Raw genomic sequence first — 17796 nt, forward strand, 5'->3', positions numbered from 1 at the left:
GTGATCAAAAAAGCTGTGGATCTATCAACATGTTATCATAATAGCAAAATAAAACAATAAACGTACAAGGGTAAATCAGTTAATGAATATTAGAACATTGGAATGTTGGTAGCACCATTGAAAACAATGGAGTGCTGCGGCTTTTACTGGCCGGTAAAAGCCCGCAGCGCCAACATTCCAATGTTCGCTTTGTTCACAGCAACAGCTGTGAACAAAGCCTCACGGAGCCCGAGGGGATTTTAATCCCCTCGGGCTCCGTGAACATTTTTTTTTTAATAGAACATTCTGCCCTGACCGGCAGAATGTTCTAATAGCCTTAGAACCCGCCGTAGCGGGCTCTACCGGCTATTAAAGTCCCTCTCCCTTGTTAAATGCCCTCGCCTTCGGCTCGGGCATTTAACGCAGGAAGCGGGCCTTTAATAGCCGGTAAAGCCCGCTACGGCGGGTTCTAAGGCTATAGTATTCTACTTTCATAACAGGCTAAAATATCAAAACATCAAGAACTTCATTAACAAAAAAGCCATAACCCAGGAGCTGAAATGCAAAGAGCACACACATGCTGAACTCTCACAAAGATAACACTTGTGCCCCAGTACCTAATCCTATTGGAAACACAAATGGGACAAAATACCCATCCATGTAAATGCAATGGCCTTGATAGACAGCAAATCCAAGTGGTGGTAAACCATGACAAACATGAAGAGAAATGGCTGGAGAGAGCTGACCCAAAGCCCACACTCTCTCTGATTGTACTTTTTGAACAAATGTGGACCGCGACAGAGCTGTCTGTGGCCAGAAGTAAAACTTCAACTGATCTTTAGTGGAACTGAAATACCGTTCCAGCACAGAATGTTGACTTCCTCCGAACAAAATAGTTTTGCATTCTCGCTATTAGAACATAAATATGAGCGCCAGGTTCTAGTCGCATTAATAGATAACTACAAAAGCAGATGTTGGTCAAAATGTGCAAATGTTAAATTGAAAACAATAAAATAACTTTTTAGTTCAACTCAAATACAAGTATATGTACTTCCTGTATAAAACATATCAGCAATAAAAATTCTTACTTTCACATCACTTTGCCTTAACAATGCATATTTTGGGTATTACAGGATTGAGTAAAGACACAGAAAATGTACTCACGGGATTCAGGAGTTCTTTGAAAAACAGAGGCAGTCCACTGGCTATGTCTGTCTCCTTCTGTAATACGGGCTGAAAATTCATACATGGTGTCTGGCATCAGCTGGTCCACTAGCGTCCGCCTGTTGCTCACTTGTTTGTAATCCCATCTAGCTGATTCTCCCTTTTCCCTGTAGCGAACGGAATAATACCTGGGAAGAGAAAAGGGAGAGAACTAAAGCTAGATAGCACAACTCTTTCTTATTACATAATAGTGATTATATTATTGCACCTATGGGCGTCACTGAGCGGACCCTCAGATTAAGTCTGTAGAGGTGCTCTCATCCTTTTTGTACTTCAGCCTTACACAGTTTTTATACTGTATTATTAATCATTAAATCAAATTTTATTGTTGTTTTAAATTTCACCCCAACCCCCCTTAGGTCCATGTTCAGTGGCCTCAGGTGGTTTTCAGCTGTATTCAGGGTTGGTGAGGCATTTGCTAATTTTATTTGCCACAGAGATTACTGTTCTCTGCCCCCCTCCCTACCTGTCACAATCCATCACTGCACTTTGCCTCCAAAGCCGCTCCTCCGTCTAAAGAGATCAGCGCCCATTAGGACACCATCTTTTTTCTGCTTTCGGATCCATTTTCGAGCAACCATCTTGGTTAGCGGTCTAGTGGCCGTCTTATCTGCCTCTCAGACTCCATAAAAGGAGTACGATGCAACGGACGTGCCAAAGGCGCTCCTAAGGCAAGCCTGTCTGCACCCATCTGTGTCTGGACGGGTCCATTGGCCAGAATTTCTGGTCCAATCAGAGGAGAAGTAGCAACTTACTCTTCTGATTTCCTGAATTCCCTTAGACCCGATCCTTTGGAAGCCTGCCAACAATACTTTAATCCTAAGAACCCAGTACAGTCATCCATGCACTGTACCGGTCTCCTCAGCCTGACTCTGGGACAGTGCCACTGGTTCAGGACGGGCCAACTAGTGCATTTCTCCTGACTAACTGTCGGTCCTTGGCTGCCCTTAAATGCGACATCCGTCTTCTCCTGAGCAGAGACTTGGCTTCACAAGGGTTCATCTCTGGATGCGGTATTAGCGCTCCCCCAAGGCTACCTGATAAGTAGACTGGATAGAAGCACAGCAAGAGGTGGAGGAATTTCTGTTATCTAAAGGGATTCACCTCTCAGCCCCTATCGCTGCCCGGAGGCGAGAGCATGTCCTTTTCCTTCACACTGAATCCCCAGTATACATTCTATGGGGCACTGGTTTACCCCCCCCCCCCCCAGGCACTTCGAACGTCTTTATACAATCTCTTCCTGACCATACTACAGATCTAATATGTAATAAACCAAACTTCATGTTACTGGGTGATTTTAATATTCATGCAGAAGACACAGACAATCCAGCTGCTAAATCCCTCCTTCTCGATCTGGCTGGTCTGGACCTGGCCCAACTAATTAGCGGTCCCACACATGCCAAGGGCCATACTATTGATCTGGTCTTTAGTAACGCAGCTGGTCTAACTTCTATGCCTCCCCGTCCTCTGGTCTGGTCCGATCATTTACTAATTAGGCAGTACTTCCCTACTTCTATTACCTGTAGACCCCCCAAATTATAAGGCAACCTCATGGTCATTGGCACAAGCTTAGGGCAAACGACTGGACTAGCACCCTTGAAATTCTGAAACCAACCCCCACAGATCATACAGCTTGCTTCTAAGAGACATTTAATGGCTGGATCACCAAAGCCCTAGATATAGTGCTTCCTTACTCCATCAAACCAGGGGGCCGATGTAATAAAGGTGCTCCTTGGTTTTCCCCCCACCTCCACCACCTAAAAGAAGAATGCAAGTGCCTGGAAAGAAGATGGAGAAAATCATATGATGCCTCACTAAAGTGGGAATTTAGGAAAGCAATCAGACATTTCCATTCAGAAATCAGAGCAGCCCAGGCTTCTTACTATGCCTCTAGAATCGAGTAGGCCTCAAATTCGCCAAAGGAGATCTTTCAAATACTCAAAGAGATTGCACAGCCTAACTCACATAGCAAGCTCTTGGACGCTTTTCAAGAAAATAGTAACAACTTAGCGCTTTTCTTCCAGCAAAAGAAATCAGACATTTATTCAGCGTTTTCTGGTAAATCCCATCAATCTTCTGATCCTATAGGTCAGCATACTTCACAGTGTAACTCTATCTCACGTTTTACTCCCCTAACTGAAGACCTGGTTTCTAAATAACTTGTTGTGCTGAAATCGGGCTCCCCACTCGACCCAGCCTCTCCCCATGTTTTGGCCTTGGGCGCCTCCGCTATAGTACCAGTTCTTACCAACCTTCTTAATGCCTCTCGCAAGGGGAGTTTCGCATCAGTGGAAGCATGCCATAATTAAGCCTTTGCTGAAAAAGCCTCATCTCGATGAAGCCCTCCTAAATAACTATAGGCCTATCTCCTTGCTGCCAGCAGTGTCTAAAATAATTGAAAAGCACGTCAATATCCAACTTTCAGGCTTTCTTGAGGACAATGATATCCTCCACCCCACTGAAATGGGCTTCAGGCCATTACACAGCACAAATCTGCACTGCTTGCGGTCACGGAAGAGGCCAGAAGATGCCATGATTGAGGTGGTGTGACGGCCATTATTCTTCTTGACCTTAGTGCAGCATTTGACACAGCCTACCATAGTATGCTGCTTCAGAGAATGGTGGAGATCAGAATCACGGGGAGTGCCCTGAAATGTCTCCCTTCCTTTGTGGTGGGGAGAACCTTTCAGGTCTGGACCGGCCTTTCGTTTCTAACTGCATCTCAATCAACTGTGGGGTACCTCAGGGCTCCTCCCTCAGCCCCACGTTATTCAACATTTACATGTTCCCACTGGCAGAGATTGTAAAACCTTACGGTCTCTCTCTGGTGTCCAACGCAGACGACACTCAGCTGGTAGTCTCATTCTCCACCAATTCCAGCACTGATTGCTCGTCACTTACCCCTTGCCTGTGGGCAGTGACTCGATGGATGTCCGAATGCAAACTTAGGCTAAATGAAGACAAAACTGAAGTAAGGATATTGGGATATCACCCCCGTATGGGGCTCCAACCTTCTATCCCAGACACTTTAAGGAATTTGCGTCCCCCTAAAGAAAATATTAAGAGCCTAGGAGTCTGGCTGGACCCTCGGCTTACTATGGATCACCAAGTAAAAAAAGATTTCTGCAAGTTGTTTCAGTCTACTTAGGCTCCTGAGGAAAGTCTTCAAAATTCTTCCATTTGCAGCCAAAAGACTCATTGTCCAGGCCCTTATTATTTCTCGGCTTGACTATGGTAAAGCACTGTACCTTAGCTCCCCGAAGTACGTAATTAGGAAACTGCAGGTGGTTCAGAATGACTCTGCCCGGCTTCTCCTGAACATACCTAGACACTGATCCGCCAAAACGGCTATCTCCTCTCTTCCTTGGCTCCCAATAGAACAGCATTTAAAGTTCACAGAACTATGCTATGGTCACATGTCCTTACATAACAGAGGCCCCTTTCTGTTAGGATCTCTAGCTTCCTTTTATATACGCTTGAAGCAGCTTTGATCTTCATTGGCTGCATTAGCCAGACTTCCTATAGTAAAGAGAGCCAGATGGGGTGGCAGTTCTATGGCCTATCTAGGAGCCAAATTATGGAACTCACTGCCTCTCAGCCTTCATCTGACCAGTCACAAGCTTTCCTTTCGTCGACTACTTAAAACCTGGTTACTCAGAGCATAACCCTTATATTACTCTGTAGAGGTCTGGAGCTAGCACTGGGAGGCCTTCAGGTAGCCAGGTGCTCCTTAAATTCCCATAACATAACATAACACTGTATATCCTTTATTACTGCTTATAAGGACTACGCTTGGGTACTTTCATTGCACAAAATGTAATAGAATACAAGTCCATATTTAACAAGCACCTCTGTAATGTAGAAATATTTCAAAGGTACCTGTAAAAAGAGATAATATTCACAGTTGCCAGTGCAACATGGGTTTCATTGTCATAATGACAGCCCCCAACCACTTTGCACAGTTTTAATGTTGCCCATTGTTTAATCAATTTTTTATTCATTTAAGATAATGAAAAACTGAAACTGAAATCAAAGCAGTATCCATTGTTAACAGCACCTTGCAGACAACAGCCTCAGCTGTTTCTTCCTTCTAGAGGTAGAATGAGTTTACTAACTGACCAGAGTTTTTTTTCCTAACATTCTACATTAACTATGTAATTAAGCATGTTTGTCCTCACTTTTTTCACTAACTAAGGAAACGTTACAGTCTAATATTTAGCTTACTAATTTCAATAAATATTTCCTTGTTTAGAAAAAATATTTTTTCAACTGCTCTGCAATAAACATAAAATATAAAAAATAAATAATGGGCAACTGTGTAATATGATGCTATATTACCATCAAAGGCTCTAATGGCATCATAAACCTTGAAGGCAAGAGGTTTGTAAATGTCTCCAGAACCCCAAGTGGAAGCATACCACATAGTAAATATGATGTATGTCATTTGTATACTATTAACAATGTTGATTACATATGCAGGGTAATAGATAGGAGCATGTACCCTACAAATGTATCACTTGAGTGATTAATAAAGCCAAATGTGAATAAGGTGTGAAGCTAAAAGTAATATTAGAGAAGTGCATTAAAAGAGAAATGGAGAGGTAAAGAATGCAGTGATTCAAGATGACCAATAATACAATGGTTTTACAGACCACTTCATACTTCACTTCTGTCCTTTCTAATCTCTGCAAAATGACAGTTGTTACTATTGCTATTAGGGGTTCGGTCCCATTTTTACATTTTGAGGGGAAACCTAAATGTATCAAATTTGAGATTACAGGCATTCCCGACCAACCTGTACTCAGAGGCTGATTCTGCAGTGAAGAGATGATATCCCAAGCTTCCTTTTACCCTAGACTCTGTCATCAGTAGGTAGTTATCGTTAGGCCCACGTTTCCACTGAAAAAGCATTTTTGACTTGCCTATCTCTTTGGCATGGTTTGACGAATCTTCATGATTTTTTTCCAAAAAAGTGTCCCAAATGTTTGGGGTGATCCATCAAGCTGGGGCTGAGAAGGGGGGGGGAGGGTGCAAAAAGACATTTCATATGTTAATTCCCACAGGAGTTTTTAACACAAGTATGGCTCAAACCACTGGATGGAATTACTCCAAATGTGGCAGTAAGGCAGTTTTTGGTTCGCAAATTGTGTTTTTGTTATTTGGTGTTCAGTAGTTATTGAGAAATGAAAGGAAATCCAAATTTATATATCTGTGGCCGGGAGGACTGATCTGCAGAGCTCTGATTAGCTGCCCACACTTCAACAAGGAAGTATTGGCAGCCATCTCTGGACTCCCAAAAAAAGTAAAAAAAATAAGCCAGGGCAGAGTCACCCAGAAGGACCCCACCAGGGCCAAAAACACTTTTTTTTTTTTTTTTTTTATAAGCAAGCACGTGCTCCTGTGCTTATTTTTAAGAATCCCCTAGGGTGGCCCAGGCCCGAGGGGCATGTATAATTTAAGGAGGGTGGCAGACGAGGCCCTGCTCATAAGGCAGTTTTATGCCCCGGGGACCGCCACCTCCCTGGGCTAAACTATTTATGTATGCAGGGGGCCAAAGGAATCACCACCTCCCTGGAGCAAATAATCAGTTGTGTGCAGGAGGGCCATGTAACCTCCCTAACAGCCCCAAAGGCCACCATGTCCCCTGGCATAAGCTTTACATGTATGCAGGGCACAAGGCCCCTCTGCAGCCCCAGGGACCACCACCTCCCCAGGGCTAAACTGATTATGTATGCTGGGGCTGCACAGGCTGCCCTCTGCAGCCCCAGGGACTGCCACCTCCCTGGAGACAATGTGAAATTATATGCAGGGGGCTGCATGGCCCTCCCGCAGCCCTGGGGACCACCACCTCCCTGGGGCTAAAATAAAACATTTAGGGGGGGTCCGTTGCAGACCCCAAGCCAGGGGACCACCCCAGGGCAATACATATTTGAGAGGGGTACCACGCAGCCCCCCTCGAGGAGCCAATGATGGCTCTGGGGACTATCACCCCCCAGGGACTGCTCCTGCTATATCCCAGGGTGTCCACCCCTGGACACTGCTGTTTGCTCTGACTTGGTGGAAGCTTTGACAGCTCCCACAAAATCACAGCAATTTCACTTAAAAAAACAAAGGTAACAGTGATGTTATAGTTAGGCTTACATTTTAAATATACAAAACCATAGAAATTCACATGTTATAGTTAGAGTTATCTCAAGTAACTGTAACTAGTACCCGAAGGTAACTATAACTTATGCCCTTGCCATGCACTGCTGATTACTCCACAAATTACGGTACTCATGACATGTTTGATAACATCATTTAAAATATCAATGCAATATCTGCACTAACATTTTTGACGAAAAAACTGTGCATGGCACGGGCGCAAGTTATAGTTACCCTAGGGCACGAGTTAAAGTTACTTGAGATAACTCTAACTATAACAGTTGAATTTCTATGGTTTTGTATGTTTAAAATGTGAGCCTAACTATAACGTCCTTGTAACCTTTGTTTTTTTAAGAGAATTTCTGTTTTTTGCTCTATTTCATAACTATAACGTCCCTGTAATCTTTGTTTTTTTCAGTGAATATATATACACACACACACACACACGTTTTTCTCATTTGGAGGCAGCCATTTTGATAACTCATTTAGGCCCATATTTATGGATTTTGACGCAAGACTGCGATAGCACAGACTTGCATCAAAATCCATAGCGCCTGCTAGCTTCATTCCAGAGCGTCAGCCGGGCACCATATTGATGTAATGGTGCACGGTGGCACAAAGGACAGGCTAGCATCTACAGAAAAGACGCTAGACGGGGTGAAGGTGTTAGTGGGCCAGGAATGACACTAGGCTGGTTGGCGGCAATAAAGATTTCCTGACACACTACCACCCAAATATGACTCTTAGCTAAGTAAAGCCAGGAATCATGCCCACCACCCCAATGGTCAACACAGGGGACCAGTGTCCCCTGGGCATGGCCATCATACCCAGTGGGAGGCAGGGGACCCCATGTAAGGGGCCCCCAGTGGCACTGAAAAAAATAAAAAATATACTTAACTCTACTTACCAAGGAAGGGGTTCCCCATCCCATGACGTCCCTCTGGTGTGGGTGTTCCTGGGGCTTGGTGTGGGCACCTGTTCGCCCAATCCATGGTGTTTAGCCATGGAAATGGGCCCATAGGTCCCCTAAAGCCTGGTCAGACCCAGGCGTTAAATAATGATGCTATTCAGGCTTAGCACCATTATTTGGGTCCACCTACTCTGTGAGCATCAAATAAGGCATTAGGGGGTTAGTGTGATATTGTGGACCGGAACGCCTACCTTGTATCTAATTAGTGCAAGGTAGTTTACATCATCCACAATATGGTGCTAAGCCCTGTATTTTGACCCTAGACGGTTCTAGCATCAAAATATAAATATGGAGTGAACTTTGCACTATTTTTGCATCAAAATAAATGATGCTAAAACAGCGCAAAGCAAGTATAAATATGCCCCTTAAAGTGCTTGCATGCCGGCTTCAGGTGAAAACATTTTAAAAATCCTAACGTGCTACCAGTGAGACAGTTCATCAATATAATTTCACCTTAGCAGCAACAATTGAATTAAATTAAATTTTACGCTACCAATAACTAAACATATAGCTACACATAATTTGATATACTTTATACACACAGTTTCCTGTGTTATATACAATAATCATCACTTTTTGTCATTTCATACCTACTTTAGGTGTAGACATAAAAAGTGCTGCTGCGCTACCAATATGACTATTTATCAAAATAATTTCATGTCAACAGTGACTATCAAATTAAATTTGATTTTACGGTACCGAAAACTAAGCAAATTATTATACATGGCTTTCTGAACTTTCCACACACAGTTTTTAACACATGTAAGACAGTTTTATCTTCTGTGGGTTTTCTAAATATCTTAGTATCTTACTTAATATTGTTAATGGATTCCGTTAAAGCTAAATAAATACCTCTTGCTTACTAAAGGAACTGGTGAAGCTTTAAAATACAGAAAGTAGACTGAAGGAAGAGAAGGAAGATAAAACACGGTAGGAGGTGAGGCCAAGTAAAGTTAAGCAGAGTGGGGTCAAGAGAGAGGTTGTAGAGAATAAAAGGGAAGTGGAGAAATAAGAAGCAATAAAACACAGGAATGTATACATTGGACCTAAGAGACAACAGTAATGTAAAGCTGGCCCTCTGAGGCACTAATACACATAGGCCCGTATTTATACTCCGTTTGCGCCGAATTAGCGTCGTTTTTTTCGACGCAAATTCGGCGCAAAACTAACGCCATATTTATACTTTGGCGTTAGACGCGTCTAGCGCCAAAGTATGGGCAAATAGCGTCATTTTTTTGCGTGAACGCCTTCCTTGCGTTAATGAGATGCAAGGAAGGCGTTCCCGTCTAAAAAAATTACGGCGACGCAAATGCGTCGTATTTATACTCCCGGGCAAAAATCACGCCCGGGAGGTGGCGGGTCAAAAAAACCCACATTTGCGCCACTATTTAACGCCTGGGTCAGGGTAGGCGTTAAGGGGCCTGTGGGCTCAAAATGAGCCCACAGGTGCCCTCCCCTGCCCCCAGGGACCCCCCCTGCCACCCCTGCCCACCCCAGGAGGACACCCAAGGATGGAGGGACCCACCCCAGGGACATTCAGGTAAGTTCAGGTAAGTATAATTTTTTATATTTAAAAAATTTTTTTGGGTGGCATACGGGGGCCTTCTTTGTGCCCCCCTACATGCCACTATGCCCAATGACCATGCCCAGGGGACATAAGTCCCCTGGGCATGGCCATTGGGCAAGGGGGCATGACTCCTGTCTTTACTAAGACAGGAGTCATTTAAATGGCGTCTGGGCGTCGAAAATAATGGCGCAAATCGGGTTGAGGCGATTTTTTTGCCTCAACCTGACTTGCCCCATTTTAAGACGCCCTAACGCCATTTTCCCCCTACGCCGGCGCTGCCTGGTCTACGTGGTTTTTTTCCACGCACACCAGGCAGCGCCGGTCTGCTAGCGCCGGCTAACGCCATTCCATAAATACGGCGCCCGCATGGCGCTTCAGAATGGCGTTAGACGGCGCTAAATTTTTTGACGCTAAACTGCGTTAGCGCAGCTTAGCGTCAAAAAGTATAAATATGGGCCATAATACTTTAATTTGTCATCACCTAATGGCTGCATTCAAATTCTCTTTCCCAGTGTTTGCTCAATGGTCCCTTTTACATGGGAGCAATAAAGTTACACACAAATGCAACTCGGCACAGAAAAGCGAGCTGGTGATTAGCATAGAGGCCATCTCTGGCTTCTGCATGCCAGCCAAGGCCTTTCGCTAGCATCCCAGGTACATGATGGACATGCTTGTGAGGTTAAGATTGGGCACATTATTTTTTCACATGGCCTTATGGGGTTCTACTCTGGAATGTAAGTATGTGCCTATTCGTGGCAGTAGTGTAATGAATGTACTAGATGAAAAAGAGAGGTTGAATTTCGGGGTGCAATTACTGTACTTACTCAAAAAGGAAGATGTGAAAAAAGTGTGTGAAGTGCCTTTTTGTAAAAGCTATTGCGGTTTAGTACATTCTGTGGTTAGTTGAACTGTAAAATGCACTTTCACAATATTTAAAAATAAAAAACTTCAGTGATGGGTGGTTCTTGCACAGATTATCCTTGTTATGGATGTGGGGCAATTTTCTATGCTTTCATTAAGACCCTTCGAAACCTTGTTACACCACTCCTGCTAGTAGCCAGTTTCACATATTTACATTTCTTTCTGCAAGAAAATATGCTACTAATGAACATTCCCACAAGATGTCTTATTCTATGATCCCTTGCCTCACACAAACATTCCACTGAAATACACTTATTGGGCCTGCTACAAAAACTCCAGACTTATGTTTTAGCTAGGTTGTTAGTCGTGCACTGTTGTCAAGCATTTGCACAAATACCATTACTATGTAACATTCTGCTTTTGCCAAGGTTCATTGGCATTCTGCAATTTTGGGGATTGATTCTCTCTTGCGGGGGCACCTTGGATGATCTTTTGTGCTTAGTTTCTGAACCTAATTTGTGCTTCTACAGCAATCTTTCCAACTGGGGGTTGCATTTCCGGCTTTGAGATTGCCCCAGCAGATGGCAACCAAGAATATCTGATGGGAACCGAGACCCCGGCTTACTGTGTAGAACAATAGGGCACAGATTCAACGTTTTAAGTGGTAGGGAGATTGGATATGACACCCCCAGCTGAACGCAAGAGAGTTAGCTCTAGCAGTAACATGCCGCTTTCCAAGAAAATAATTGAGTGGTGTGCTGATAAATGCAATATAAACAGAGCAATAACAAAATGTATGTTTTGTTATGCGGAAACCAATTAGTCAATGTGTGTTAACCTTAAACATTCAGCACATATATTCCAGAATATTAACATTCCATATTAGGCATTGTTTCATAACAGTAAAGGGACCTTCCGTAAGCATCTGTGACTTGGATCTACATAAGGCTCCCACATTACTTTGAATTGATACACTCCTTCCCCTGAAGTGTGGGTCTTGTTGCTCTTGGTCTTAAGTAGAGCCGGTGGTTTTCCGGTGCTCTGCACCAGCACTTAATTGTCAACAACGACTCTTATGATAGTCTGCCTCATGGTGGCGCTGTCTGTAAAAGGTACAGATGAGCACAACAACAGTTGTAGCTGTGGGGTCTGGAATAGTCTGAATCGGCACACTTGGAGAAGTGTGATGCATAGTAGTTCTGTTGGTACTGTCATTGGCAGCACCTGCAGGGGGAATGGGTGGTGCAAGCTGCACTGGCCTCCTGACATGGGCCCAGCATTTATTTTTCCACAAATTAAGCACTGGTTGGACCCCTGCTATACACTGGTAATATAGGGCAGTCTAGTTTATCTTTTTGAATGCGTTACATTGTTAACTGAGCGGCACGGGTTTGCTCTGCTGATTGAGGCCAGTCTTACATGCAACAGGCTGTTGTAAGCAGTGTCTGAAGTATATGGCCACCTTACCTCATTACATGCTTGCCCAAACTGGTATGCTGAGAGAATAGACAGTCTGTCGTTCCTGTGACTTTACTGGCGATCTAGTGAACGTACCCCAGTTCAGGGCTAAGCAAGCGAAGTGCCAGTTCCGTCATAACTAATCAATTGATATTCCTGTATAACTGTGGGTGGAAAAGGCCTGTTTCCTTCTCTCCCACTACGAATGTGGGTGGTATCCACATGTTGTGGGTGACTTGACAGCTCTTGGTGAGATGGTGCTGAAAGGGAGAGTGGTAAACAAGCAGAAAGTAGAGAGAAAGAAGCAAATGAAGATGAAACGAGGTAGGATGTGAGACCAACGTATATTCAACGAGAGAGTGAGCTACCTAAACCACAAGAACGAGGTAGAGAATGAAAAAGAGAGTGAGTGGGAATTGGAGAAAGAGGATAGAATGATATACACAGAAAATGTTGAGAAAGAGAAAAAGTTAAAAGTCAGGCAAAGAAAGCGAAAGTCAAGACAAGATAGAGAAGTTGAAGGAAAACACATTTAGTAAAAGAGTTGGTAAAAAGGCAAAGTGTGCTAGAGGTAGGTAAACAAATAAATAGAGGATTTACTCTCTCAAATGTATTCAGTAAGCGTTAAGGCCTCACAAGGGGTGTGGAATGAACTTCAAGAAAAAAGTCGCTTTAATTTGCCTCAAAGGAAAACATTTTAACACGCTGGGAGGGTTAGGTCCTTGCACGAGACAGGGTAAACATTATTTAAATGGCTGCCCACTTTATTTAAAAGACTGCCCGATTTGTGAGTTATTAGTAAAAGCAAATGCCACAGCAGCCTGGCAGTTTGCAGGACTGTCACATTTTCAAGTACAACACCTACCGGGTTTAATGTGTCATAAACCTAGATATACAAAGGTTTGCCTAACGAAGTATCTCAATTTGTCACATTTAAGAAAATACCACACAAAGTAAATACCTGGTTGCCTCAACCTTCTTCGTTTCATCAGACTTTGGATCCACCCAGGAAACAAGCACAGATTGAGAAGACATCACTCGCACACTTACATCCTTTGGCTCTGGGATATCCTCCTCAGGCTCTGAAATGTGAATGGACCACAGCAGAAGTGAAATGAGTGAACTTGTAGAATGTTACAATCATGATGCATAGTTTATCTCTATTATATTTTGCAGTATTATATACTGCGCATAAGACCCAGAGGTATCAGAGCACCAAACAATAATAGCAATGCTTCACATGTGTGCAGTTCCTTTTTCTGTGGATAGTAGTAATACACAATTATGAACACAATTTTTTTTTGCATTTAAAATCACGGGGTACATAACAGAAAGTATCGTGCCACACATCAACATTGTTTCATCATCATCAAAAGAAGAATCAGTCACTATAGATACTTATGTCGATGTATGTGGACACAGTGTCGAGTTTCAGCCTCAAATGAAATGTCCCAAGTGCGCAAGAACTTCACCAGGATCAAAACAATGTAACAGGAAAAGCAACAATGACCCCTTCCGAAGAAAATGACAACATCTATTTAGTGACACGTTCGAAAGAGTGAGATTTTAATCAAATATTTTGGTGTCCTGTGCTTTATCCCAATGTGGTATGATGTATCGCTTCAGACCTGATCTAGCGGGCTGCTGTCAAAAATCCAATATACTCAGAGTGCGTGGTCAAAATTTAGTGTAAATGGACAATGCCATTATTTCAAAGCAGCATTAGCTCTGGCTGTCGGACAACTGACAATACTGTTTAGTTTCCAGTTACAATTTATCATTCTGTCATCACTTAGAAGGAGAGCCTTCCATCGATGCCCAAGCCTTCCACAGACGCCCGAGGCAGGCTGTGTATTGCCAGCAGACCAGTAAGATGGGGGCCAATAAGCAACCTGAATGTGAAAATGAGCAGGAGTACAACTCCTGAGATGTGTATCCAGACAGCCACGGGCTCTATTCCTTTAATTGGCGGCCATACATCCACATTTCTGTTGATACCTTCTGGAATAATAGGAATGCCCGTTCCCCTGGACCCTGTGTGGACCATTGGAGGAGATCAATAAGGAATATTTTTGGTGTCTCCACTCAATTGTATTGTCCTGATGATGACCCTGCACTGATTAATCTAAATATAGGGGCGAAACGTCGACAGAATACATAACTGTGGACTGACTTTCAAATTGATGATATGTGGATGTGGATATCTAAAGGACAGATATCCCAGGACAACATTATTATTTTTCCAGTCATATGTATATTTGTATATACACCAGTATACTTTTTTACATGATCACTTTGCACCGTCACCATACAGGCGCACCTTATTTTTATATTATTATTTTTATATCATTCAGTTTTTTTGATAATGAATAAACTTGTATATTTCATTTTCTTTCCTTCTACACACTATGGCCCGTATTTATACTTTTTAAGCGTCTAATTTGCATTGCTTTTTGACGCAAAAGCGGTGCAAACTTACAAAATACAATTGTATTTTTGAAGTTTGAGCCACTTTTGCATAAAAAAATTATGCAAATGCGGCGCTAAAAGAGTATAAATATGGGCCTATATATTTAATAGAGTAATCGTGGAAGTCAAGGGTAACACTCCCCCCTTGGGGACCACTTGAGTCAGATACATATGAAACTAGCTTCCATGGAGACCGTGAGCATTCCTGGCATGCACCACTACACAGCATGTAAAGGAAACACTATACATATAATAAAATTACAGCAGCTTGCAGTTGCAAGACTTAGTAAACATCCACTTTTCGAGAAGAATGTTCTTGCAATTCGATTTTGCCAGAAATTGCATCCATAAGCAAAGGGCAAAATTGGGGAACATGGAAACTTTGAAAATTGTGAGACAAAATCTTCACCCATCTTCATATGTGAACCCTGTTTGTGGCAATTCATAATCGAGAAAAAAGCATTGGCAAAGTCAATGGGTCTGACATAGGTTTTCAACATACAAACTTTTCAAATGTCAGTGTTTTTAATGTTTTTGTAAAACGTTTGTACAAAAACAACTGGAGCATGTGCATGCTTACACATGCACACATACACGTGGTTGTCATTTATGTTTTTGCTGTTTTTTTTTATAATAAAGTTGTATAAAAACATTAAATCACGGCCATCCGAGCATGCACATGCCTGTACATGCATAGGCTTGCATCTTTGACTATTATTGTAAATAAAGTTTTTAAAAAACTTTTGGAGATGGTCGCAATTGTGTACTCTTTGGCATGCAAGGTAGGACATTTTGGAATTTGTAAAAAAAAAAATTTTTAACATGGCCACTGCAAGCATTGCACACAGTAGGAGGCACAACACAAACAGCAGCACAGGCCTATTAGCAGTGTCTGGGGCAGCTAGGCCCTCATGAAGGTAAAAACTGATAAAAAAGTGTTTGCTAAAGAGCCCACACTGGCCCACAATATCCCGTGTTTTACTAAAAACTAAGGTCCATATTTATACTTTCTTAGCGTCGCATTTGCGTCATTTTTTGACGCAAAAGCAGCGCAAACTTACAAAATACAATTGTATTTTGAAAGTTTGCGCCGATTTTGCGTCAAAAAATGACGCAAATGCGGCGCTAAAAAAGTATAAATATGGGCCTAAAGGTTTTGGCAAACACCAGGACTAAAATATACAGTCATTGGTTGCAAATAGCTTCGAAGATCAGACGAGGATGGGACAAACAACGCCTCCATGAATTATAAAATTAAGGTAGATTATAGCAATTTTTGCATTACCTTCTTTCAGTTATACAATACAATAAGAAGCCAACAATAAGAAGTCAACACACATGTGCTTTAATATTTTCTTTAGATAGACAACCTTAGCCCAGAAGTTCATAATACAGGTGCATGTTTGTTCCTGTAATGTTCAGAAAAGCAAAACAGATCAAGGTTTTTGTCATACAGAAAAATATAGATAACCACTTGCACTCTTATATTTTACCGCCACTTTACGAGCTCTCCTGCACTATGTTAGTGGTTTCATGAGAACATTTATATTTATTAAGATGTTATTTATAGTCAGGCAACTAAAACAATGAATAGAAAACACTTAAAAAGAAAAAATGTCAAGGATTGGCAAATCTGATGGCTTAGGTTTTATGATTGAGAAGCGAGTGGTAAATTTTGGGCATCTTTGACTGTGTTGCAACCAGCTCCCCTACAAATAAAATTCCATAAATGAACAACGTTTTGGGTTACAACAATACTGAAGCTGAGAGCAGGTTTCCTTTACTAAACTGTCTGTGTTAACAGTCTCTTTATGACAGGCTAAGACTTCAAAACAGAAGGCACTTCCTGGACAAAAAAACACATAAATTACCAAATAAAATGTCATCAGATCAGCATGGTAAATAAGTCAAAGAACACACTGTGGGGCATATTTACAAGCCCCATGCACCGCCGGTGCATCACCCTTTGTGTCTCATCGACGGTACATAGTACACACCCATATCTACAAGGCTACACAAACCCACTGTTCATGATTTTTCATGGCCTTGTAGATATGGTGTAAGGCAACGCAGCGCAAGTCGCTGCGTTGTTTTACACTGTGTCAGGGAGGCCTAAATTGGGCATTGCAGTGATCTTTGCCAAGCAACACCCATGGGTTATGATGCATTCCCAGATTTACAAGCATCTGTAAACCTGAGAATGCGTCAAATCTGCACACTTCCCTAGGGCAGGCACAATGAGAAGAAATATCCTTATTCCTCCTAGTTGTTTCCTCTTTATATGTGTGCTGCATTCTGCAGCACACATTGAAAGAGAAAAATGCCTCTTAGGATTGTGTTGTGTAGGAAGGTTTCCCCTCTTGCAAAAAAGCAATCTTGCAAACAATGCAGACACCCATACACCATTGTGTGAGTGTGCTTACATTGGCGCTAGGCAGCAATTTGTGCACCAGCATAGGGGTAAAGTACAGAAATGCACAGTTTTTTGTAAATACAGTAAATTTCTGCCCTTTCTAATTGGCATAGGGCAGCACAGTAGAAAGGCTTACAGCTCTCTCCCAAGCCAAATTCTTGTAAATATGCCCCTCTGTGTCTCAATTAGAAGCTGCATGTCGAATCAGTAGTCCAACCAAAGGGCTACTGGTTCACAGCTCCTAATGGGAGCATAATTGAAACAATTTAATTATCCTGAAAATTCCATGCCCTTAAAATACAGCCTATCAAAACAGTGGCAAAGTATAAAAAACATTTGAAAGCCAATGGCTAAAAAAGACGGACCCAAAACCATTTTCTCCCTGTAGTATGTCACATCATACTTTTCTGAAGAATTGATAGCATTAGGACATTTACACAACTAACCCTGTGTGAAGCTAGAACTAATACAACAATGCAATTAGGGCCTAAACTCTACATGAGTTAATAGGTAAATTCAAGAAAATACTCGCCAGCTAACTCACAGTATTTACAACAGGAGGATTTACCCATGCATTATATTATTATCTGCCAGGGAAAGTATTAAGGAATCTCTTATGAACACTGTGTGCTTCATCAGCCTAAGTGTTTTTTGTTAATTAGTAGACTACCATCAATAAGGAGCAGCAGTAGGGATACTGATACAACAGTC

At 42.3% G+C, this 17796-nt stretch overlaps 1 protein-coding gene across 1 annotated transcript in view; it reads right to left on the bottom strand.

The window, feature by feature from the left end:
* FNDC1 (fibronectin type III domain containing 1) overlaps positions 1-17796 on the bottom strand; it is a 1110328-nt gene that overhangs the window by 810003 nt on the left and 282529 nt on the right. The window contains exons 4-5 of the mRNA XM_069235143.1: positions 13165-13285; positions 1144-1331 (exon numbers count right to left, since the gene is read on the bottom strand). Coding sequence (XP_069091244.1) covers positions 1144-1331; positions 13165-13285 — 309 coding nt within the window. The remainder of the gene's footprint in view (positions 1-1143; positions 1332-13164; positions 13286-17796) is intronic.

This window comes from Pleurodeles waltl, chromosome 5, assembly GCF_031143425.1.
Source record: "Pleurodeles waltl isolate 20211129_DDA chromosome 5, aPleWal1.hap1.20221129, whole genome shotgun sequence".
Lineage (NCBI taxonomy): Eukaryota > Metazoa > Chordata > Amphibia > Caudata > Salamandridae > Pleurodeles > Pleurodeles waltl.